The sequence below is a fragment of the Candoia aspera genome, chromosome 3 (genome assembly GCF_035149785.1).
Source record: "Candoia aspera isolate rCanAsp1 chromosome 3, rCanAsp1.hap2, whole genome shotgun sequence".
In the NCBI taxonomy this organism is placed as follows: domain Eukaryota; kingdom Metazoa; phylum Chordata; class Lepidosauria; order Squamata; family Boidae; genus Candoia; species Candoia aspera.
The window spans coordinates 94,683,051-94,707,056 of NC_086155.1; the positions used below are offsets into that span (position 1 = coordinate 94,683,051).

Sequence of the window (24,006 nt, forward strand, 5' to 3'; positions counted from 1 at the left end):
GTTCTGCCTTAGGCATGAAGCCAGCTGGGTGATCTTGGCCAGTCACTCTTTCTCAGCCTTAGGAAGAAGGCGGCAATGGCAAACCACTTCCGAAAACCTTGCCAAGAAAACTGCAGGAAATTGTCCGGGCAGTTGCCAGGAGTCAACACTGACTTGAAGGGACAAATACCTTCCTATCTACTTACCTACCTTCTATCAATCAATCAATCAATCAATCAATCAATCTATCAATCATCTGTATCTATCATCTCTATCTGTCATCTCTATCTGCCTATATTTTTCATTTCTTGAAAGGCCTTTGCAGCTTACACATGGACCTGAAACATTCTGGTAAATAAAGATGATACTGAAGCCTGGTGCTTCCCTTTGTAGTAGCATGCCAGCTTCCCATTTCTTTTCAAATTACATTAAACTGGGCATCAGCAGGCATCTTTAATTATATTTGGTGCTGAAGGAGACCACATTACCTGTTTATGACAAGACTCCCATTAGTGTAAGCATTGCATGTTTGTGTTGTGCGGGAGGAGGAAGGGGGTGATCTTCCCCCTCCTAAATTTGGGCTGCTTCTTCCACAGGGAAGACACTAGTACTGCTAATCAGAATAGGAAGATCCAAAAGTAAGTGGAAGCCAAGTCATCTGCACCACCCCTAAAAATTTGTGATAGAACAGGAATTAAAATGTACGTAAGGTAAGTTTTAAAGAACGGGCACATCACAACAGAAAAAGGGCAGAATTATTAGGGATTATGGAAAAAATGCAATTTGTGAATATGAAGTCAAGTCAGCTCAGAATCTAGTTCTTTATCTTGAAAAAATTAGTAGGACAAATGGGCTGTTTAATTTTGTTTTCTTAGAAGATGAGTATGCTTATTTATTCAATATGTCTCTATATTATTTCTCATTATTATATATCTCAGAAAGGTTTACAATAAATAATCACAATACAGAATGCAAACATTATCATGGCTAATGTTAAATAAAGTTAAAAAGAGTCACTGGGCATTTGCTCTATTTTGTTGACAGTCATGATAAACTTGACTTCTTTTCTGATTCTGTATTTCTTAATGCATTTCTAACTGTGTTATGGCATGAAGTTATTTTTGAATGGAATAGCAGTCATGGCTACAACTATAATATACTGCTTATATGGTGGGATCCTTCCTTTTTGTCCTTCTGTTGTCCCTTCCTGCTGTTACCCACATCTGTCCAGAGGGCTCCCCAACATTTCAGAGCATATTAGGAGGATGGGATGGGATGCAGAATAGAGTGAATATGACCTCTTAAAGACATTTGTATAGAGTATTATTTCTCAACCTTGGCAACTTTAAGATGTGTGGACTTCAACTCCCAGAATTCCCTACCCAGGGAATGTTGAAGTCCACAAAGCCTAAAACTTTCAAGGTTGAGAAACACTGGTATGGAGGAATGTAAAGTTAATGGTTGGTGAAAACATGCAGGATCCATTAAGGGAAAATAAAAGATAAAAGATAACTCAGTCCTGGGAAGGGGGAAGGCGTGAAAAAGACTGCTTTGTTTGATATATAACTTCCAATGCCTTTTGTGTGCTTTCATAATATTGTGCAGATTGTGTAAGCTCAAAATTCATTGGAATAAAGATCTTGCACCAGGATTGGCAAGAAAATTCATTTTCACCCCTGAAAACACTTATGGTTTTAAAGCATGCTCACTTGCATGCAATTGAATACAATTACACAAAGGGCTTGGGCAACATCCAATCTGCTGTGAAAACGTCTGTGTATCTTGTCACTTGTTGGCTGTTTCTTGTTTATTCTAATTGAGATAGGCATGTACATCCATTGTGCTGTCTTGTGTGAAACTGCTCCTACCTTTAAATCTTGCCCAGGGATATAGCAGCTGGGGAAAACAGTTCAGTGGTTTGTGAGAATTGTGTATTGTAGAAATGCAATGCGCATGTATACTATGTAAAAGTGGCTAGGTTTGCATAACCTCATTGTCAGATCATGTTATAATATAGTCTAAGAGCCAGCAAGGTAGAAAATGATAGTTTTAATAAGGATGAACTAGTTGAAAAAAGAGAACTGCAATAGGAGTAGCATTGAAAAGGATGGAATTTGTCTGGAATGAATGACTATCCCAATTTGTATATGTGTATATGATATATTTTGGGATGAGGTAAGAAGGTCTGAAAGATTGCACTGTATCTAAAGAGCTCCATGAAATATAAACCTTGTTATGGTAATAGATGCAGTAGTTGTGCTCGAACTAAAGTAGGTGAACCCAACCTCTGCAACACTTTTGCAATCTAAGTTTGCTGTATCAGGATCTCTCAGATTTAGGTCAAATGTTATTCTCCATGATAGTTGGTGATGCCAAAGCTATTGTAGTTTTCCTGAAAATATATTCATTTTTAAACTAATATTTAAGTATTCTGAAATCCCTTCCTAGCAGATTGGATGGTTGGAACCAACCCCATCATTGGATATTATGGAAGTTTTTTCTCCATTGAATGATGGGAAGGGATCAATCATTGTAGTTATCAGGGGATGAATCAGGTGGTGCTTTTCCTCCAACAAAGTCAAGAAAAAGAATTAGGGTTTTCCCATACACTGTGGGAGCTCTTTGCATTAGTGTGTCTAATTGCTATAAATGAGCTTCATGAATAAGTGCACAACTGCAACACAAGAGCCTATTATGAGACATCCATATTGAGGTGTGTTAACAGATACTGGAGAATGTATATATGAGCTGGCAATGTCATCTCAGTTATCTTTTTACTTAGGCAATCTCCTATTGAGCATGTCAGCTCCTAATTGTAGAATATTCACAGATAAATAAAAATGTGAATGGTAATGCATATTTATACTTACTCATCAGCTCTCACACTGATGCAAATGTGGATCTGACTATCAGGATATTTCATCTGCTTTTCATTTGTAAAAAAAAAATTCTGGTTCTGTTCAAGAACAGAAGAAGGTTGAATGTTGTTAATAAATATTATGATCATTAAACTATACTAGGGCTTCTACAAATTATCCCCCATAGAAATGAGAAGCATTTTGTATTACTGTTTTTATTTTAAACCTTCTTAGAGCGATTGCCTACTTTTCTTGACAAACTCTACCTGCTGAAATTCCCATTAAAAGTACTTCCTTTTTCAATTATCTCTAAAAAACACACCAGGAAAAATAGCATATACAGTAAGTAGAGCTTAGATGGAAATGCAATGCTTTCCAATGAAAACAATTTATACTATCAGCTGTTATTAGCTAGTATTTAGGATTCTGTGTAGAGAAACCATTTAGGTAAAAAGATAATATGGGAGACAAAATGCACATTTTCCAGTATATATTAACATACCTGAATCTTAGTGGTGTGCTTGCATCAGGACAGGTTTCTTTATTGCTAATTGAGAACTTGTGCATGAACAACACTAGACATAATGAGCAGCTTCCTTACTTTTCTTAACACCTCTCAGCTTCACTGTCACAACCTCACCCCTTCTAAAGCCTCTGTTATCATCCACTTCTCTTTGCCATATTCCTTAAGCCAGCTGCGATGAAGGAAAGGGCTGGAAACGTTCCAGGTAAAATAGATTTTTAATTATTTTCAGCTATATAAAATTGAAATTCAAATATTCCCCCCCAACCTGAATTTTGAGATCTGTATAAATGATGAAAAAGATGGTGTGTGTGTGTGGAAGTACATAATTTGCATTGTTCTGTAGGGTTATAAAAAGCTCTTTTGAATGATTTGTTTTAGATTTCATCTTCATGGTCAAGGCATGAAGCTGCAGTAGCCTACAAGTACATCAGATGCAGAAGGAGGCTTAAATGGCTCCCCACTTGGCTCTTGTAGATTTCCCTTCTCTTGGGGCAGAAATGAAGCCCCAGGATCCTTTGTGCTTCCCAAAAGCACAAAGCTGTTTGGCTTTTCATAGGCCCCCTCTCCTGTCTGTTGGTGGGGTGACATCATGATGCCATGGCAGTGATTACTCCTCATCCAGTCACTCTTTTGGCTCTGAAGGAAAGCATGGCTCCTTGAAAGGAGCACTGGGGTATTTTTGCCTTACCATGGGAGTTGTATTTTTCTTGCTACTATAATAAAAATAAGGACTTTTCCTCTCCGCAAAAGATCTATAGCCAGTACCAAAGGAAAGGAAAGAGCCCGGGATGCTATTATTGGAAAATGAAAGCAGCACGTTTACATCTCACCAGATACCTGGCATACCAAGATGACAAGGGGGAGGGGGCAAGAAGCAGACTGCAGAGGAATGAGGATACGGACTGGAGAAATAAACATTTAAGTGACAGCTTGTAAAGCAGCATTGTGCAAGGCAATTCAGCCCAGCAACCAGTAGATTATAAAAGACATGAAACAAAAGATTCCCGTAGAACCTCTTTGTCTGGATGGAAAAACCCCAGTGCTCTTAGACAACCAGTTCCAGGTTGCAACAGTCAGGTGAATGAGTGGATGAATGACTGTGAGGATGAAACTGCAGGTGAAGAATGTTCTAATGTGACAAAGCTTAGTTAAGCTTGGAATTCTGTGTGCTCATGGCTTACTAAAAGACCCTAGCTGCTTCTCTAATTGGCACCTATGAATGTTTAAAAATTAGGGGAAGGAGTCCTACTGAGTCTTGTGTATGTGATTTTCCAAAATAAATCCACCCCCCACCCTTTACCAGACCTGTGCAAAATAGCTTCTTTCGAGATGCTCAACTGTAACCACTTGCTGACTGTTGATCAAAACAGGCGGGGAATGTGAATGCATGCTCAAAGAAGAAAAGGAAAAGAAAGGAGAGTAATGGTAAATAAGAGGGACTTCTAAAACATAGGTGCAGTTAGATTTGGAGAGAAAAATTCTGTAATGCTACTTTAGATGGTAGATGGAAGGGATAAAAAACCAGCATCCCATAATGGCACACTAGTAGCAGTTTCTCCTGGGTAGATAGAATTGGTTGGGCCAAGTCCATCAGGAGAATTCAGTCCTGCAGATAACCAGGCACCAAGCCATGTAGGATTTTATAGGTTACTACCAGCACTTTAAATTGTACCCAACAACCTAGTGGTAACTAGGGTAGGGCCTGCAAATGCCACTCAGCACACAGGCCACTGTATTCTGTATCAGCTGTAACCTCCAAGTTATCTTCAAAGGTAGCCTAATATAGAGGGCACTTGGTGGTCTAAGAGGTGGTAATGAGGGCATGAGTCACTGTAGCAAAATCTTCTCACCCCAGATACGGCCACTACTGATGCCTCAGCCAAAGCTAGGAAACAGTCCCCACGGCCATACCTGACACCTTCTGCTGTAGCAGGAGTCAAGAGTCCAAGTTGTGGGCCTGCTCCTTCAGGGGTAGTGACACCCTGTCAAGAGATACCACAGGGCCAGAAAGAAAAATCTGGTGGACAAAGAGTAACTCCATCTTTCTACTATTTAATTTAGGTGTGTTCCCTCTCTTCCACAGCCTCCAGGCACTGAGGCAGGACTTTAATGCTGTTACCAGTTGGCCTAGGGCAATGATACATCATCGGCATATTGGTGATACTGAACCTCAAATCTGGAAGCTTTATATTAATGTTAAATAGAAAAGAGTAGATGCCAGGTTGATCTTTCTTTCCCTCTACCACTGACTGAAACTGCCCACTGAGGAAGGATTGAAGCCACTGCAACACAGTGACCCCAATCCTCAACCTCTGCAGGCAGTCCAGGTCAATCCTATCAAAAGCTGATGAAAGGTCAGGATGGGTGCACTTCCCCCATCCAGATTCTGACAAAAATAATCTACTAGTGCAATCAATGCCATCTCTATTCCATGTCCAGACTTGAAAAGGGCCCAGATAATCCATTTTCTTTGCCCCTAGAATATCTCTTATGAGGATGGTGGTTTCAACCTATCAGATTTTCAGTTATATGATGGGCTTTTACTTTAGCATCTTTTTTGAGGGTGGGGTGGGGAATGACACTGATTTCTTTCCTCTTTGGGCTCAGTTGAAGAGTAAAAGTGTAACACCTCTGAAGTTTTAGGATCCAGATATTTGTTTATTTTCTATCCCACCTTTATTATTTTTATAAATAACTCAAGGCAGCGAACATACCTAATGTGCCTTCCTCCTCCTATTTTCCCCACAACAACAACCCTGTGAGGTGAGGGGCTGAGAGAGAGGGACTGGCCCAAGGTCACCCGGCCGGCTTTCATGCCTCAGGCCGGACTAGAACTCTCTGACTCCTGCTTTCTAGCCCAGCACCTTAACCACTAGACCAAACTGTCTCTCCTTCATACACTCCTTTGAAAGCTAATAGGCATATTTGGTCATTAATAGCTAAATGGTTACATTTTGATCCCAGATCACACAAGAAGCTGACAGTGCACTATAACTCAAATTTTGAAAATAGTGAGGAAGATGTTCTATTGGAATGCTTGGCCTAAACAAAGGATTAATACGATTTGTAATGGCTGTTTTAAAGCTTTTGAGAGATTGCAATTGGAGTTAGACTTACCTCCACTATATGCTTGGCAATATATACAACTGAAACATACAGCAACTAAACAGTGCAGCCGATGCTTCAGCAGTCTCCGAGGTACCTGCAACTCTAGCTTCTTTAAGGAATGCTGTGCTTGAATGGAAATGAGCAATTCAATTTATAAGATATTAAAAGGTAAAATGAAAGTTAGTATCAGTTTTATATTTGACCGTTGGAAGGAAGAATTGGAACACCCAATTTTGGAAAATCAATGGGCCCAGGTATAAAAAAAACATGAAATATACTTCCTATGATTTAAAAATGAAATCCATTCATCAAAAATATTATTTCAGGTCTATTGGACCCCTCAAATAATGTTCAAAAAGGATGATCATTAGGTTTTTTTTATGTTGGCAATGTAAGAAATTTGAAGATTTTTTAAAACTCACATAACTTGCCCTTGCCCTATTATACTGTAGCTTTCTTTTGTTTTCAGATACATAGGTTAATATGATTTTGGGAAGGAATATTAAATTTAAGGATCTCAGAGTGAAACTGAATTATATTTCTAAAACATGTAATTTGTAATCTCATGAAGAGTTTTGGCTGTTTGGAGGTACAGCGGAGAGGATAACCCTACGCTCTCCTGATTTTAAGGAATAGATCCAGGATATCAGTTTGTTGTCTGTTTTGGAAAAGTATTTGTGTTGTAAAAGTGAGAAGATAGTGCATATGCTCTAGATTTACTGATAAACTTAAATTGATTCCATATATGTATTTATACATATTATATATGGATCTATCTTCCTGTTAATTAGGCTTTTACATTCCTCTGACATATGCATATCCGATGCATTGTAATTGAATGGTTTGCCAGATCTGCTCTCTTCACATAACTGCAGCGTGATAAAATCGAACACTTTGCAGATTATAAACTTAACCCTTTATCAACTCAGTATAAGTGCCTTAAGGCCATGTCACAGCTGCAAATAATTTTTAAAAGAGCGAATAAGCGAACCTCCCCTAATTTTAGGGTGTCCCTCTAGGCAATTTACTTGTTTCTCTCACATCTCATTTCAGATAAGGTAGATCTGAGGGTTTAAATGGATTCTGTGAATCAGCTGTTTGTTCAGGAAGATGTGCCAGACTTAAGTTCGGGGTGTTCAGTTCCATCTAGCTACTAGATAGCACCACATAATTTGTCTTTGTTTATAGAAATAGTAATTTGTTTCTGTATTGATCTCTGCCTTGTGAAGGCACTTGGTGGGTGATACTGGGGACTCATAGTCTTTTGTATTTGCAGGGCAAAGGGAATCACTATTCTCTTTGTCCCTTAACAGGGACTGTAATGTGATGCCAGCAACACCATTTTGGGATAGACATGAATGCCAAACTTCACTATTTTCAATATCTAGCTTAAGTTTTAGAATTTCTCCTGCTCTATTTCCTTTTTGTGGTTGTTTTATAACACTGTGTCTGAAGAAGAATTCATGCAAATTTGGACACTTGCACACCTGCTTGTGTTATTTTGATTGATTCTAATATGTAAATCAACTTGTTTTGGCTGCATAGAAATGTTGCAATAAATAAATAATGAAGGTATTATGTAGCACATACCTTGGAGGGAATAATGCAATCATGAGCAACTTGCAATCTATGGGGTGTTGGGATTTAGGCTTAAAATACCTTGGCTAAGTGACCACTAGATGGCAACAAGAGGCGCAGAAAACTAACTTTTCGCTGCTATCTAGTGGTCAGCATTGGTAGGTGGCAGCAACTGGTTGATCTTGGCTAACCTCAAAAGCTAAGCAGGGTCAGGACTGGTTAGTCAAGCTCAACATGAAACAGACTTTACTTTTACTGTTGGTTGCCTGGCCAAGATGTGCAGCTGTGAGGGAATATGTAGACCTGGTCTTAGGAATGGGGAGCGAATGAGCAAACTGTTAAGGGGGGACTTTCAGAAACAGATTACTCAGTCCTGAGGAAGAGGATAGTGTGGGAAAGAAACTCAAAATAACACTGCATTGATTTAGTTTGATATAAGATGGGGCAGAGAGAAGCTGTGACAAGCTTTCAAAGTTCTGTTATTCTCCCCTAATTCACAAAACTGAATTCAAACATCCGCTACTTTCACTAAATTAGCAAGTTTATACCTTGATCTCTGCTTTCATTGTGAACATAGTGACTACCATCCTGTATCTACTTGTTTGTGTTTATTGGGAAGCAATTTTGCTTGAACAAATAATGCCTGTCCCTCCCTCTCTTCCTTATATGAAAGGGGTTCAAGTGTTGGCAATGAGAATGAACAGAGTTCTGCAGCTTCATCTCAGGCCTTAGAAATTGCACTCAGCTAGCCATATACTGTACGTTCTGAGACTTTAGTAGGCATTAATCAAACTTTCAAACACTTCTTCAGATCCAAAACTACTAGAAGCATATTCTTTAGAAAAGGAACAAAACACCCCAAAATTTCAGAAATGTGTGTCCTAAATTTAGTAAAAGATCATGCACTTCTTCTGTGTTTTGTTTTAGGAATTATATAAATATATAGTACTATTTATCTCCTGGTAAGCAAGAACCAAGGAATGAAGAGGAAAACTAGGATTTAGCAAAATGAATTATTGGTATAGGTATATGCAAATTTCTCAATAATTCCTATTTCCTGACTGAGGTTAAGTGATTCAAAGAGAACACCTGGTCAGAATTTCCTCAAAATCAGAATGGATCCCTTGAAAATCGACGGCAAAAAGAAAAAAGACAAAGAAATAGTATATGCAGTTAAAGTCAAGGTTAACAGCTTTTCCTATTAAGGATGTGATGAATTAAAGAAAGGCTTTAAAATGATGGCAAAATGACAAATCTTAAGATCTATTTTGAACTTGTCCAAATGCTCTTTCAAGATCAAAGGGTTTTGGAATGAGGGAAAAGTGCTTTAAAGTGCTAATTGTTTCTTTCTTTCATTTTTTAAAAATTCAGTCAGCAAATGCTTAGTAAGTTTCCATGATGCTCTGTTGAGGCTAACATATTATAGTGCAATCAAAAGTAAGACTCCCTGAGTTCAGTTAATTTTATTGACAGGTAAGTATATATAGGGGTGCAGTTCTTAATCCTATAATTCTGATCACAGCTTTAAAGTCTCCATAATATGCAGTTATCTATAGTCTAGAGAAAAAGTTCTCCCACATGAAATATATTGCTCTTTCTCATTAAGCAGTAAAGATCTGCTGCAGTTTCAGTTAAGTGTGAAATAAGATCTGCTGAAGCATGGAACAGTGCCTTTTCATTGGTATGGAATAACCTTCTGCTGGGTTTTTCTCAGAGAAGCCTATCAGGAACATGCCTGCCATTCATTTGTCTGCCATTTACGTAATGAAAACTAATGAAGGATTTAACTAATTGGCCATTGCCTTTCAAGAAGTAGCTCAAATGATTAGGATTCATTCATCTTTTGGAACTCTGGGGTAGAGGTGGTTAGGGTAAAGAAATCTCACTTGTTAGAAGCCTGGGAATTCCTGAGCTAGGTAGATTATCAATTCTGTATGAAGCTCTAAGAAGCCTGTTCTGCATAAAATGTAACTTTCAGTAAAGCGGGACAAAATGTGGCCTTTCATCTGGCATGGATTGTGGACTGACTAGCTAACATGGCTTAGTTTGTGCCTTTTTAAAAATTAAATATAATTCCATCCACCTGTTAGCACAGGTGTTCTCATGTTGATGTCATATTCATTTATCCCACAGTTGTATCCCACCCTACTTCCTGGAATTCATAGCACATTTGACAGATTATGTTACAGGTTACCTCATTTCTTCCCACAATAAATTTGTAAGAAGTTTAAATAATGGTTTGCCCAAAGTCATCCAGTGAATTCTATTAATCTGAACCAAAGTATCTCACTTCCAGTTTCCAATCAGACATGAAGATCAATGGATGGCATGGGCTTTTGTTATATCTCATTCTAATCTACCTCTCAGGACTGCTGAAGAAAAAGAAATAATTGAGACTTGATATCCATAACTTTAGAAGTTCATGCTGGAGGAAAACCCAGCAAACTAATACTGGTGCAACAGTTATGACTGGAAGTGAATGTTGGTTCCTATAGCCTGATGTTCACAGATACTATTGCCATCAGTTCCATGTCAATGGTCTGAATTAATACTGTGTGGGGAGGGAGAAAGCAGAGAAAATAGCCACAGCTGTAAGGATCATAAGTTCAAAGAACAATACAAAGAAGCTTTAAGAGCTTTGCTTTCTTTTATTATGCAAAATCTGGTACTGCATATTTGTCCTTTTTCCCCTCAATGGTTTCCTACCTGCCTTGTCTCTATTAAAGACCAGCAATGAAATCATAGATAAAATGGAATCAACTGTCTTATTTCCCTTTTAAGTGTCTGTGGAGCATTTGAAATAGAAGACATTGCACATGTCCTATTTAACTGCCAATTATATGCCCCAGCAAGGGCTCAGTACCTACAGACACTACTCGACAGAACCATATATTGGGACTGTAACAAATGATTATGCTACTTCCTTCAGGGCACAAACACATATGTAGTCACTGGAATGGCTAAGTTTATAGTCAGGGCTGTCCAACTGAACACATTTTTTAGAACACATTGGGCTGGCATGCAAAGGTGATGAATTCACCTAAACATATATTGTTTTTGTATTTTATTAATCATCTTATAAGCTTCTGCATTATCTTATATTCTTTTATCTTACTCTTTTATCTCTATTTCACCTATCTTACTCTATAGTATTTTATCCTATTTTATCTCACTCTAGTCTATTTTATCTTATCTTACTGTATCTTACCTGCTTTATGTTACTGCATTTTATTGCAGCTGATGCCCAATTTTTTGATATGGTCAACTGACTAATTGATAAAGTTATACTACTGCTACCCTTTTAAGGCACTTGCCATTATATATTTAGTCATCTTGTTCAGCAAAAAAAAAAAAATCATGGTTCAAGATCTTGATTTGTCTTAATGATCAATAGCTGAAAGTGACAATGGGCATTAATTGCACAAAAGCACTGAAACCTGACTCACCTTGGATATAGGATATGCAAAAGAAGAGTGAGTTGTCCTCAAAACAGCCCAACAATTATCATCTGCATTGTTTGTTCGTTAGATTTATATCCTGCTTTTCCTTCAGGAGCTCAAGGCAGTGAACATAGTACTCCCTCCTCCCATACCCCTCCCCTGCAAGAAAAACATTGTTAAGGAGGCTGGAACCACCCAGTGGGCTTCCATGTCTAAGGGTGAACTTGAACCTGGATCTCCTCATCCTAGTCCAACATACTCACAATTTAGTTACTGGTTAGAAAAAGTCAAGTAAGGTATAATTGTTCATACAATAGTTGTCTATACAAAGAGACAATTGACAGGCTTTCCTTTGCCTTAGCTATTTTGCTATTTCTCTGCATAAATAGTGAATGAATGCCAGTGCAGGCTGATTAGATGTGGTAATGCTAGATCAGTACATCATGTAGACATACAATCATCGTACTGAACGATGAGCAGCAATATTGATGATACAGGGCAAACTGAAGTTTGCAGCACCATGGAGAGCTCCATGTAACATGAGAGTTTGTTTGGTTCCTGCTCTAGTCTACCTTTTCTTAATTACCCAATTTTTTTGTTTCAGAAATATAATCCTTAAAAAGCTCACCAACTCCCATCACATTCCCAGCATTAAAGGAAATACTTTTGCTATCTGTGATTTTCTGGGTGCATGCTTCTTATGTATGCTGAAGCAAGAGGCAAATTAGTTTTGGATGAAGATATCTGTGAGGATACTGACCACTAGCCTTGGGCCCACTATAAAGAAGAAAGTCCAGCTCTTCAGCTAGTTTTATAACAATCCCAGGTTTGGCCAGCTCCTTATTCACTGAGCTAGAGGCCAGAAGAATGACTACGTGGAACCGCCACTGTAGGTACTTCAGCTTGCAGGTACACTTGATTAAATAAAGATCTGAATTTTAAATCTGTTCTAGATGAGGCTGCTTATAGTACTCCCCAGATGTCCTGGGATTGCAAGTCACAAAAGTCCCAGATTCTGGGTATCAGTCCCAACACAACTGGAAGGGTCAGGTTGAAGAAGGCTGGGTAAGAAATTCTTATCAGTGGTTCTGTGGCAATGGTAGTTCTGTATCTTCTCCCCTTTAAGCTTGCTGCTCAGTTTGTCACCTCTAGGGAATATCACAACCTTCTCTAGCTAAGGAATTAATACACATATGGTTCAAGTGCTATTACATTACGTTTTTTCATGTTGGTTCAACTTGGTTAGAAAAGACAAAAGATGTTGAGGATCCCCTCTGGGGATTGAAGATGCCAAGACCAATAAAGGTGGTGGAAGAGACAGTACAGTCAGAGCCTTCCTTATGGAAGACACACCCCAAATGCTATCTGGAGGCAATTAGACTGAGAACAATATAACAAATGCTGAAACATCTCTTTATTATAGTTCAGAGAGGCTTTTCTAAATGTAGCCTTATTTTCATTTTTCTGTGAGATGTCTGTGTCCAAAAGCCTTTATCTTACATCATATTCTGTTAGAAAGCCATTCCAGTATAGAAACCTAGTTATTTGCTTATTGTATGAAAAAAAGCTTAAACCCAGCAGCTGAAACTGGAGTCGTCTTTGCTCAAACAAAACCCTCCCAAAAGAATCCTTTCGTGTAATTTTTCTTTTTCTTTTTCCTGTCCTCCATGACATCATATTTTGAGGCTGGATTACAAAATAATCCAACAGTGGATAATATTCGTGTAGATCAAACACTCACAAAATGGCATAACATTGCTATTTTTTTTATGTGTGCATAGAACCTGCTACAGGATCAGTCTATGGTTAGAAAGTAATTTGAGCACATCTGAACTGAATCTTAATCATGGTAAAATTGTGATTAAGTTGCAATTGAACTAGCTCCCAATTCAAATGGTCCTGTACTTATTTTTTATTAAATTTCTTAGACACTTAATATGTGATGTCTCCCTAGGCATTAGAATGTAATAAAAGCTGAAACAATTTAAAATCAGCATACATAAAAATCAAACAGATCCATAATAGCACAATAGTATAAAATATGTTATCAATGTAAACTGAATTAGGTGAATTAACTGACAAAAGCAAGAGATAAGAGTCTGCAACTGAAATATAGGTCATCAAAAATCCGGGGGAATCAAAATTTAAGCCTGATGCTTAGAGTCAGGTAAGCTTACAACTCAGTGACAACTTCTTGACCATTAGGCTTGTACAAATCAGCCCTAATTCAATATAAATTGGAAATCTAAGGCTAAAAGAGGTCATGAGCATGTTTGTGATCTGAGATTCAAGGGGAATCTGATTTGATATTATTATTATTATTATTATTATTAAATTTATATGCCGCCTGACTCCTAGTGACTCTAATAGGTTTAAAGATCTGAGACCTCAAGATTCCTTTAATTGCTTTATTTTTGTGAGAAAATTGGATGAAAATTGTGTACTCTTTAGAGGAAATTAGCCCTGCCAAGTTTCAGATACATACATTCAAAGGTTTATTGGAATAAGTTTTGAAATAGTGTCCTGGACCAATTTTAGGGTAGAGATAGTAGGAATGAATAAAGGATAACACAACATTCTTCAGATTATCCAGCAAAGTTCCTAGACAGAAGTTGTCTGAATCCATGCAGAAAACTTCCCATTTGCTTTTCTGGATGCCAGGCTAGGCATGGCCCAAAAGAATGACCACTGACTTCTTCTGTAATTTATTATTCCATGTCACTTGACTTTTCTGTGGGGTTTGTAAATTATCATATTTGGTTGGCAAATATGGTCCATTATGATAATAACTGGCTTCTAAGGGAGGCCAGGTTGCATAGAGCACATTAGCAAAAGTAGATTGTTTCTGGGCAGGCCTTTGGAGAATGACTAATGACTTGCCCTTATGGGGCATACAGCATTGCAGTTTCCAACTGTTGGGATTTCTGGGATGCCAGAAGAGCTGGCATAGCTGGTTGACAAGCTGGCCTGTCCTAGAAAGTGGCAGGACTTGGTAGTGTCAAAGTTGTGGGTTGGTGGCATTACTCTAGGTTAATTAGCTAGCAAAGGCAGCAGAAGTAGTTGGCACAGTGAAATACTATCTCACAGAGATTGACAAGAACCAGCACAGAGAAAGTGCCAGCACTGAGAAAAAAGTATTTTTAAACTTGACACCCCATTCCTATATTTAGAACAGGAAAGGCTTGGGCACTGCTTGTAAGTATTAACCTGGCATCAATTTACTCACTGTCAAGAGACTAAAACCTGCCCAGACTGTACAAAATTGCAAAGTAAGGGCAACTTTGGACCCATGCTTAAAATACTGAGAGCTAAGTTGTGATTTTAGTTCTATTGGCAGAACTAGCTTGAAGTGGAACATTCCATTAACACAAGTGAAAGAGTTAAAGCTTGTAGCTGGCCACAAGCGGTAGAAAAGCCACTAAATCTGCAAAGCTCTTTGAAAAGCTACAAAGCATTTCAAAAGCACCTGATTCAATTCACTGCTTCAAAGCAAATCATTGCTTTGTCTGTGAATCTGCTTCAGCTGGGTGATTTGACTGAAGCTTTATCAAACTGAAGCACTTGTTGAAGTAAGCGTAAGCTCACTGGCCATAACTATTGGTAAACCCATTTTAAATAAATCCTAAAATTCATCTGTCAAAGACGGCAGCTGATTTCAAAATTATCACACAGATTGATCAATCTGGTGAAAAATGCTGTGGGTTTTATGATGGTCCATGACTGAAATAAACAATATGAGTGTTCAGTCACTGATCCTGGAAGAATTACTAGGGAACAAGTTTATTAATGGGTGATCATTGCTACAGGGAAAAACTGGTTATTCATGGACCCATTCACTCAGTCTTCAAATCATTTTGGTGTGATGCTGAAGGTAGCCTGTACATCTCTCTGTGAAATAGAATTACTACTACCATCACTATAGTTTTTAGTGAGTACTGTTTTGTAATGAAGCCTACAACAGAAGAGTTTTGTGTGTGTGTCTGTGTGTTTGTGTTTAGAAGTAACACTTCTACAAGTTGATTTTTGATTTATGAAAGGGAAAATTATTTTTTTCCAGCTCCATTCAGAAAGACTAGTGTCCTTCAGAAGTTGGAGTAGTTTTTAAACTCTGTTCTGGGAATAGGCCTGGTGTTAAGGTCAGCATCCTCAGCCAGTTATCAGAGCCCACTTGTCCAAGGATCACTAGTGCTGACATCTGCCCCTTCACCTCCAAGCTGAGAGACTTGAGGGGGCTATCAGCCTAGTTTTGCACAATGTATTGGAGACTCTATTTTGGGAAGATCGACAAAAACTTTAAAATGTGGCATGGCTGAAGATCTACTGATATCAGAAAGAACATTGCCAAGAGACTCCCCAAGTGTGAATCCAATCCTCCCAGGGAAGAAAGAATGCCTTAAAATGTCTTGGAAGCTTCTGTTCCATTGCCAATGGCTCTCGCCCAACAAAGACCTCTCCTGCTCCAATTAACAGCCCTTCCCCTAGGTGGCCTTTCACGAAAGTTAGAAATGTTCTTTAAGATGAAGTTCTGAACTGATTTTAGTGTGGCATTTAAGCTACATCTGGATATTTTTCCTAAGAATTTTCATTTCAATTCCAAAATACTTTTTGTAGAAAGAACTTCTGAGTTACCTATACTGCATACAGAATTAATAAAGTTTACATCATTTTTAAAACCTACAGTTTCAAGTTTTGAACGCATGAAAATCTATCAGTTAATTAGTTCTATCTCTGATACCAAGCAAATGAACCACATGTCAAATAAATAAATATGTTAAATTACATTCTGATTTAGGGCAACAGAAAATGTTTTTGGGAATGTTTCTAATTCAAAACGTTTGGAAGACACCCCACTACAGGAAGTAGCTGAAGTGCCATTGCTACACAGATACCAACATCATATTCACAGAGAATTGAGTATACATCATTATATGTGATAGCAGCTCATAGGAGAAACTTCTTTTTTCATATTAAGCATATGCACATAAAAATTTAGAAACATTTATCCATTGCACATCACATAATATCAGGGTTTCTCAACCTCGGCAGCTTTAAGATGTGTGGACTTCAACTCCCAGAATTCCCCGGCCGGAATCTCCTATACGGAGATATCATCTGAATTAATGAAACAACTCTCAGTAGCTATTGCAGTAGTTGTCCACCAGGGGGACCCTTTGGATTATAGCACAAGCGTAGTGTACCAAATTCTCAGATCTGGAGGCTCACCTGTGAATCCAGAAGGACAGTTGCACACATAACCCGATGCTTTATGGTAGCTGAACACTGAGGGTAGTTCTGGAATTTTTCCATACCAACTTGACCATGATAATTCCACACACTCACTCCCACAGAGACATGGATTACTGCTACATTCATTGATGTCTATTTCACAGTAAGAACCTGTATACCCTGTGGTATGGAAAACAACAGGAAGAATTGGCAATGATTGCTCTTATTTCTGACTGGGGGGTCGAATGATAACTTTGAAAGTAACAATGCAATTTGCTACCCGAGAAAGTATTAGAGCATACGTGAAGGGCTTCAAAGAAGGGTCAAGGAAGGGTTAAGAGAGGCATCACAGAAGAAAAGAGTTTAGCTCTGTATGCATTTGTTTGTGTTACAACTTGAATGTGTCATAATTGGATGGATATATTTCACAAAGGGCAGTTCCATATGGCACCAGGACTTTGAATTGCACCCAAAAAACTACTAGCATACAATGCAAAGCCAACAGCAGAGGTAGAGGATAATATGTTTACAGCACCCAGCACCAGCGAATAGGCAGGCTGCTGTATTTTGTACCAACAGTATAATTTCCAAGTGGTTCTCAAAGACAGCCCCATGTGGAGTGTGTTGCACTAGCCCAAATGAGTAGTGATGAGGGCATAACTAACCATTGCGTGCAAGATCCTCCAACTCCAGGCAGGGCTGCAACTGGCATACAGGCGACTTTCACCTGCCCATTCAGCAGTAGCCAGGAGTCCAGAAGGACACCCCCCCACCCCATGTCATGCATTTGCTCCTCGGGATATTTCTTCTCTAAGCAGTGCTTGGGTTACACTTCAGCTTGTTTCATCCCATCCAGACTCTAATATCCTTCAGGCACCAAGACAAGACTTCAGTAGCATCACCTACTCAGCCTGGATTGGCAATGTATAATATGATATAAACCATTGATAATATTGCATCCCAGACTAATGGATGACCTCTCCTAGTAGCTTCATTAAGATATTAGAGGTGGGGAAGTGGGAGGGGAGGGGAGGGGAGGGGAGGGGGGGAGGGGGAAGACCCAGTCCTGTTGCACTTGACAACTGAAAGCTGCCAAGCCAATCTCTCTTTCCTTATCACCACTGATGGGAACCTCCCACTAAGGAAGGAGCAGAACCAGCAGATTAACAGTGTCCCTAATCCCCAACTCTCACAGCTGATCCAGAAGGTTCTGGATGGGGTTGTTCTGGTTCTTAATCCAGGAATCCCTTTGGGCTCACAGATCCTGCTCACAGAGGGTGTGGGAGCTATGGCCAAGGGGACTTCTGCACAGTTCTATCGGGTGCTCCAGTTATTAGTATTCCTGGATCAGGAAGCTCTGCTCAAAGTCACTTATACCTTATCCTGTCCCATTTAAATTATTGCAATTCACTCTGCACAGTGCTGGATGCCTTGAAAACTATCCAAAAGCTACAGCAGGTCCAGAATTTCTCTGCTTCAGTAGTGATGGAAGTACCAAAGTTTCACCTATTCAGAGAGTTGCACTGCAAGGTGCTGCTCGTCACCTTTAAAGACCTACATGGTTCAGGGCCTGGAAATCTATAGGATTGCCTACTTCAGTGACATCTGCCACATCCAATAAGATTGAGTCAGGCAGGCTTGCTCCATGTCACTTCTCTTCAACAGACCCAAGGAGTTGAACCTTCTCATTGGTAGACCCATTTTAGGTTAAGTTTATCTACGAAGATCAGACTAAAACTCACCCTACTGGTTTTTAGGAGAGCCATAGCAACTTGGCCTGTGAATGGATCTGGCATATGTGGGAAGACTTCACTCTGGGTTATGTTTGGCTATTTATTGTTCTTTGGTCACCACATACATGACAGCTATAAACCTGGTTTGCTTCTTCGTTATAGTGTTTCCTATTTTAATCTTGTTGAAAAAAGGAATGTAAGCCACTCGGAGCCCTTTGGGACTAAAGCAGTATATAAACCCCAGCAGGCTGGCAGGTAGGCCAGCAGGCAGGCCAGAAAACAATACGTAAATGAATAGATAAATAAATAAAGTCTACTGAGAAATCTAGTTCAATCAGGAGGGTCATATCCTTCATCCAGATCCTGACATAGATTATCTACCAGTGGGAGTAATGCCACTTCTGTCTTCATACCCAGACTTGAACCCTGACTGAAAAGTGTCCAGCTAGTCCACTTCTTTCTGCTGCATTCTGTAACTGGCTCCTCAGCACTCTCTCAACAATCTTCTCCCTAAAGGACACATTGGAAAATAAGTAATATCAAATATGTTTGGGTTCAAGGATGGTCTCTTAGGGAGAAGTCATACCACAATCTCTTTCAAGGCTGCAGACATCATCCCCTTCAGACTGAGACAAACTGACAGTCTTCTGGTCACAGCCTTCCAGCCCCTTGTAGGAATCAGGAGGGCATGGATCTAGCCCACAGGAGGCAGAAGTCATGCTAGAAAGCACTTATCCATGTCAGAAGTCTCAGCTCGCATGACAAGACATTGCCTGACCTCACCCATACATACTCCAGAGTGGCAAATCTGAGGGATTTCATAGGAAAAATACTGGACTATGCACCTACTCACCCTTTCCCCAAATAAATTGGCCATCCTAAACATGGCCACTGGCTGACAACTCACCAAGAATGTAAGGGAGGAGAAATGTAGATGCTTCACCTCCTTTCCCACCAAGGATGCTGAGCAAGGCCTTGTTGTATCCAGGAGGCAGGAGGCATGAAGAAGCAAGAGCAATACCAATATAAAAGTAGACTTGCCTCAGGGCCAAGCATTCCCCACCCACCCCCAAAACCCCCCTAAAGCTTTTCTCCAGTTTCATATAAATCAGTGCAGAGCCAGAAAAATACTGATTCAGCCATTGAAACAAGCCAATATGGTGGGGTTGGCAAGTCTGGAGCCAAAACTGAAAAGGAGTGTACATGGAAGGCCCCTAAGCTAAACGCCATGTTGTAGAAATCACAATGACTTTATGAACCCAATATTTTAAGCCAAAGCATCAAGCATATTACAAGCTAGAGGGATACCTGAAAGTAGCCTTAATCTACAGTATAGAATACAGTCAGTACAGTCTGATTAGAGAGTAATCAAAATCTACCATTTCCATAAACACATTTTCTGTTCCCTTTTCCTTGATATGTACTTTTTCTGATTACAGGAAGCGAAGGCAGGGATGCAGTGCAGCTAGGACACAACCCAAATCCTCATCCTAAGACCTCAGAAAGCAGCCCTCCGTGTTTGCTTAATGACTTCCCAAATCACTTCCAAACGAATGGTATGCTGAGATCCAGTGGGACCAATGCTACACCCTTTTCTTCTTACTGAATTTACTAAATTTAGAATCATTTTACAATTTCAGATGCTCATTAATCTGTACTTCAGAAATATATTATCCTTTGCAAACCAAAATGGTGCCCTTTCCCAATTAATGCATCCCAAAGGATCTCCCTCAAAAGACAAGTGAGGCCACAGTCTAAAATTAGCAAGATAGTCACTGGAACTCAGTGAAGGTGCCAGAAGTAAGAGGAGTAGGAGTAGGTGGTGTTTAAAATCAAGTTTTTACCTCTTTGTGTTTTGATTTTTAAAGGCAACTTCATTGCCCTTTTAATACTAAAGGGCTAAGCCTTAAGCTTAAATGTTTCTTGCTAGCATTTTGAAGAATCATCCAAACAGGCTGAGTTCTACGTTCATTGATCCAAGATCAGGGCCTACTTTGCCCCTGTTTGTTCCTCACAGTGAGCAGCAACAAAATAAATCATGTATGCTGAATCAGTATATGGAACTGTGCTTTATTTGTCTGTTGTATTCTGCATATTTTTGAAATATAGTTCAGGCTTCTATATTGCTTAAGTTGAAATTTTTTAAAATTACATCTTGCTTTACGCAATGTATGTGCCACTTTTAGAGAGATGCATTTTTTTTCACTTTAATAGAACAGAAGAAAGAGAAACAATAAAACAAAAAAATAAAAACGTAATAAAAACAAGAAAAAGAAAGGAATCCCCTGTACATATAAGAGCTTCTCATATCTGTCTGTCTGTGCGTGTGTATGATTTTTTAAAAAGCAACTCATTCAGTAAAAGATGACCAGCAGAGATGCATGCTTGTGAAATAATGCGGAGCTTACCTGGCCAGCAGTGGCACACGTAACCCTCTGTTGTATCTTCACAGGTAGCATTATTATGACACGGATGTGACCAGCAGAAGGGAGCTGATATTTCACAATGCAGACCCGTGTATTCATTGCCTGTGCAATTGCAGCTATATCTGTATTGCAATAAAAGAAACACAGACGTGACATTGTTTTTTTTATCCATACTTCAGATCTGAACAATTGTGCAGTCTTCTCTGTCCTATGATTAAAAAAAACCTGTATGACTAGCAGTGGGCCTGTAGAAATGGTCTAATGCAGGAGTGGGGAACATATTTTGTTCTGTAGGACTATGTTACATTGCTTAGATCACTGCTTTGGGGCTGCAAAGCTAGTGGAAAGCTCAGTTAGAACACAACATTTAATGTGTTACAAGCCACACTTGTACAATGTTCTGAAGCGTGATGTTCACATTTTTAAAAAATAAATAAATAAATAGTCACAAAAGTAAAAGGTGTGCAGCCAATCCTTTCCCATTGTTCTACTCTGCTCCCATCATCCCTCAGCTCAGGGAAGGGGCAGGTTGCTCTTACCAGAATAACTTCAAAATTAGGAAGTAATCTTGGGGCAACAAGTTTCCTGCCCCTGGTTTAATGGGTGCATATCAGTAAGGCTGGAGACTCAGTTCTATTTCCACATATCACTTCTCCTTTTTTATCGAGTTTTCTTCAGCTAGTCTTTCCCAGCACCACTGAGAAACCTCCATTTCATTTTTTCCATTTCACCTATTAATCCAATCCTTCATTTTCACTCTGAACAGTGATGGGTCACTTCAAAGGTGGACTCTTTTTAAATCATTTTAAAAAGAGATGAAACTTTTTCCATGTTTTACTGGTTATTCAAAACTGAAATGGAAACACTGAGATCCCTAGTTTTATTTTTTCATATCTGTATTTCTATGCATATTCCTGAATTTGCATCTAATTATCTACAAACATAATCACTCCTCATTGATCCAACTTCAAGACCAAGCTGAAAACAAAGCTGTTGCTGAGACTAGCATTATAAAATATATTCTACCACAATTCCTCTGAGATAATTTGGGGCTTTCATCTATTCCAATTTCCATAAAAATATTCATTAAAACAATACACTACATGAAATTAAGGCAGGATGTATATTCTTCTGTGACAGGGTGGGAGGCTATATATGTAGGTCAGACTTTAAGAAAAGATTGACAGAAAATAAAAGAAAACTTAATTTAATTGAAAGTTTCATTCAATGGATTCTTTTGAATACAAGGGTTGTACAGTTGAGTGGTTGGAGACTGAAAAATCTGAAAAAATATGGAGGATCAGATCTGACAATGCTGTTTTTCTGAACAAAGGCTATATACAGCAAGTGTATATATGCAAATATATTTAAACACACGCACACATACATATAATCATATATGTGACTGTTAAGATTACTATTATCTCCCTATATATACACATACGCATACACATGCACACATACAGTGTGTGTGTGTGTGTGTGTGTGTTAAGGAGGACTGGAATGGTTTAAGTTGTCCACAACAGTGAAAGTCAAGCTATAATTATTTATATCATATTAACTTGGCTTTCTTGGAATATTTAGCTATATTTTGTGTGTGTTGTGTGTGTGTGTATTTCCATTGAATTTATGTGCTATTATGGTCTGTTTGCTGTATCTGTGCTTTTAGTTGCATAAACATTTGCATGGTTGTAAGTATGTGATTGTCGTGGAAGAAAAGTACGTTCACACTTACAAGCAGCAGAACTGGAATATGTTATGCATTTTGTACTGTAGTTGTGCAATGCTATTAAAGATAGACGAAGTTATACCAAAGAAATTACTCTCTGGAACACTGGTAAAGACATCCTGTTGAAACAACCTGTTACATACAGAGAATATCTGCACATAAAGAGCACCATGAAACATTCAAAAGCACTTTGCTGTATTTTGCATAGTGCCTGCATTAATTTCTTTAGCAATTAATGCTCAGCATTTTCTGCATGGGTTCACCAGGGGAATTTGTGGCAGGATGAATGAGTCAGAAGGAACAACTTCCTAGTATTCATTTTTCTCTTCCCCAAAACTTAACCAAGGGGCTGAGATACTGTACTAGCTTTATTTAAAGGTAAGCATTGGCCAAGGAATCTCTTCCAGCTTGTTTAACTTTTTAATAATCTCTTACCCTAACATCTGGACTCAAAAATTATTCTGCCAAGGAAAACAACAAAATGACTTGGAGTTTTGAGAATCCACATATTCCAACCTGAGTGACCTGCACAAAGCTGCAAATTTTTATCTGACAGGAGCAGAAACCCTGACCTTGTCACCAGAACCATTAGTTCAATAGACAGCTTGATTATGTTTCTTGTACAACAGCATAAATAAAAGCTATTGTTCAAGGCAAACAGAAAAGGATATTTTACCCGAGTGTGATCTCTGGTCTTTTCTGATAGGAGAATGTACGGATTTATATTTTGAAGCTTGAATTCCCAATTGGTTTTGGGTGAACCTAACCTTATCAAAACCATCATTCCTACTTTTGGTGTTCAGGCAATGTCTGTCCTTATTTATGTAATGAAATCACCCCCCCCCCACCCACCTGCAAGAGGAAGGGAAGGGAGGGAATCATTAGGTTTGGGGAAACTCAATGTTTGTGCAATGCTGTATTAGAGGGATATGTGAAAAAGAAGTGGAGAGAAAGAATGGGAAATAAGGCTTTGAGAAATCCCTGGACTGTTCCATTTTAATCGGGGTTCTTGGTTATTAAGCAGCAATAATTTCAAAAAATTATTGCTCTTTTGGCAAGATTCCATATTCACCAATGGAAGGGGTAAACTTGGGTTTGGGAATGTAGGCTGTATTATTTCAGCCTGAGAGCAGTTTGATGCAGCGGTTAAGGCACCAGGCTAGAAACTGGGAGACTGTGAGTTCTAGTCCCGCCTTAGGCACGAAGCCAGTGGGTGACCTTGGGCCAGTCCTCTCTCTCAGCCCTAGGAAGCAGGCAATGGCAAACCACTTCTGAAAAACCTTGCTGAGAAAACTGCAGTGACTTGTCCAGACAGTCTCTGAGAATCGGGCACAATTTAATGGATTAAAAAAAAAATCAGCCTACAGGTGGTAAGTCACAAGATTAATATTTCTAAATACATA

At 38.9% G+C, this 24,006-nt stretch overlaps 1 protein-coding gene across 1 annotated transcript in view; it reads right to left on the reverse strand.

The window, feature by feature from the left end:
* The window catches only part of CRB1 (crumbs cell polarity complex component 1), a 99,060-nt gene that overhangs the window by 58,873 nt on the left and 16,181 nt on the right, over positions 1 to 24,006 (reverse strand). Inside the window, exons 4-5 of the mRNA XM_063299879.1 lie at positions 20,857 to 20,996; positions 16,713 to 16,895 (exon numbers count right to left, since the gene is read on the reverse strand). Of these exons, the coding sequence (XP_063155949.1) occupies positions 16,713 to 16,895; positions 20,857 to 20,996 (323 nt within the window). The remainder of the gene's footprint in view (positions 1 to 16,712; positions 16,896 to 20,856; positions 20,997 to 24,006) is intronic.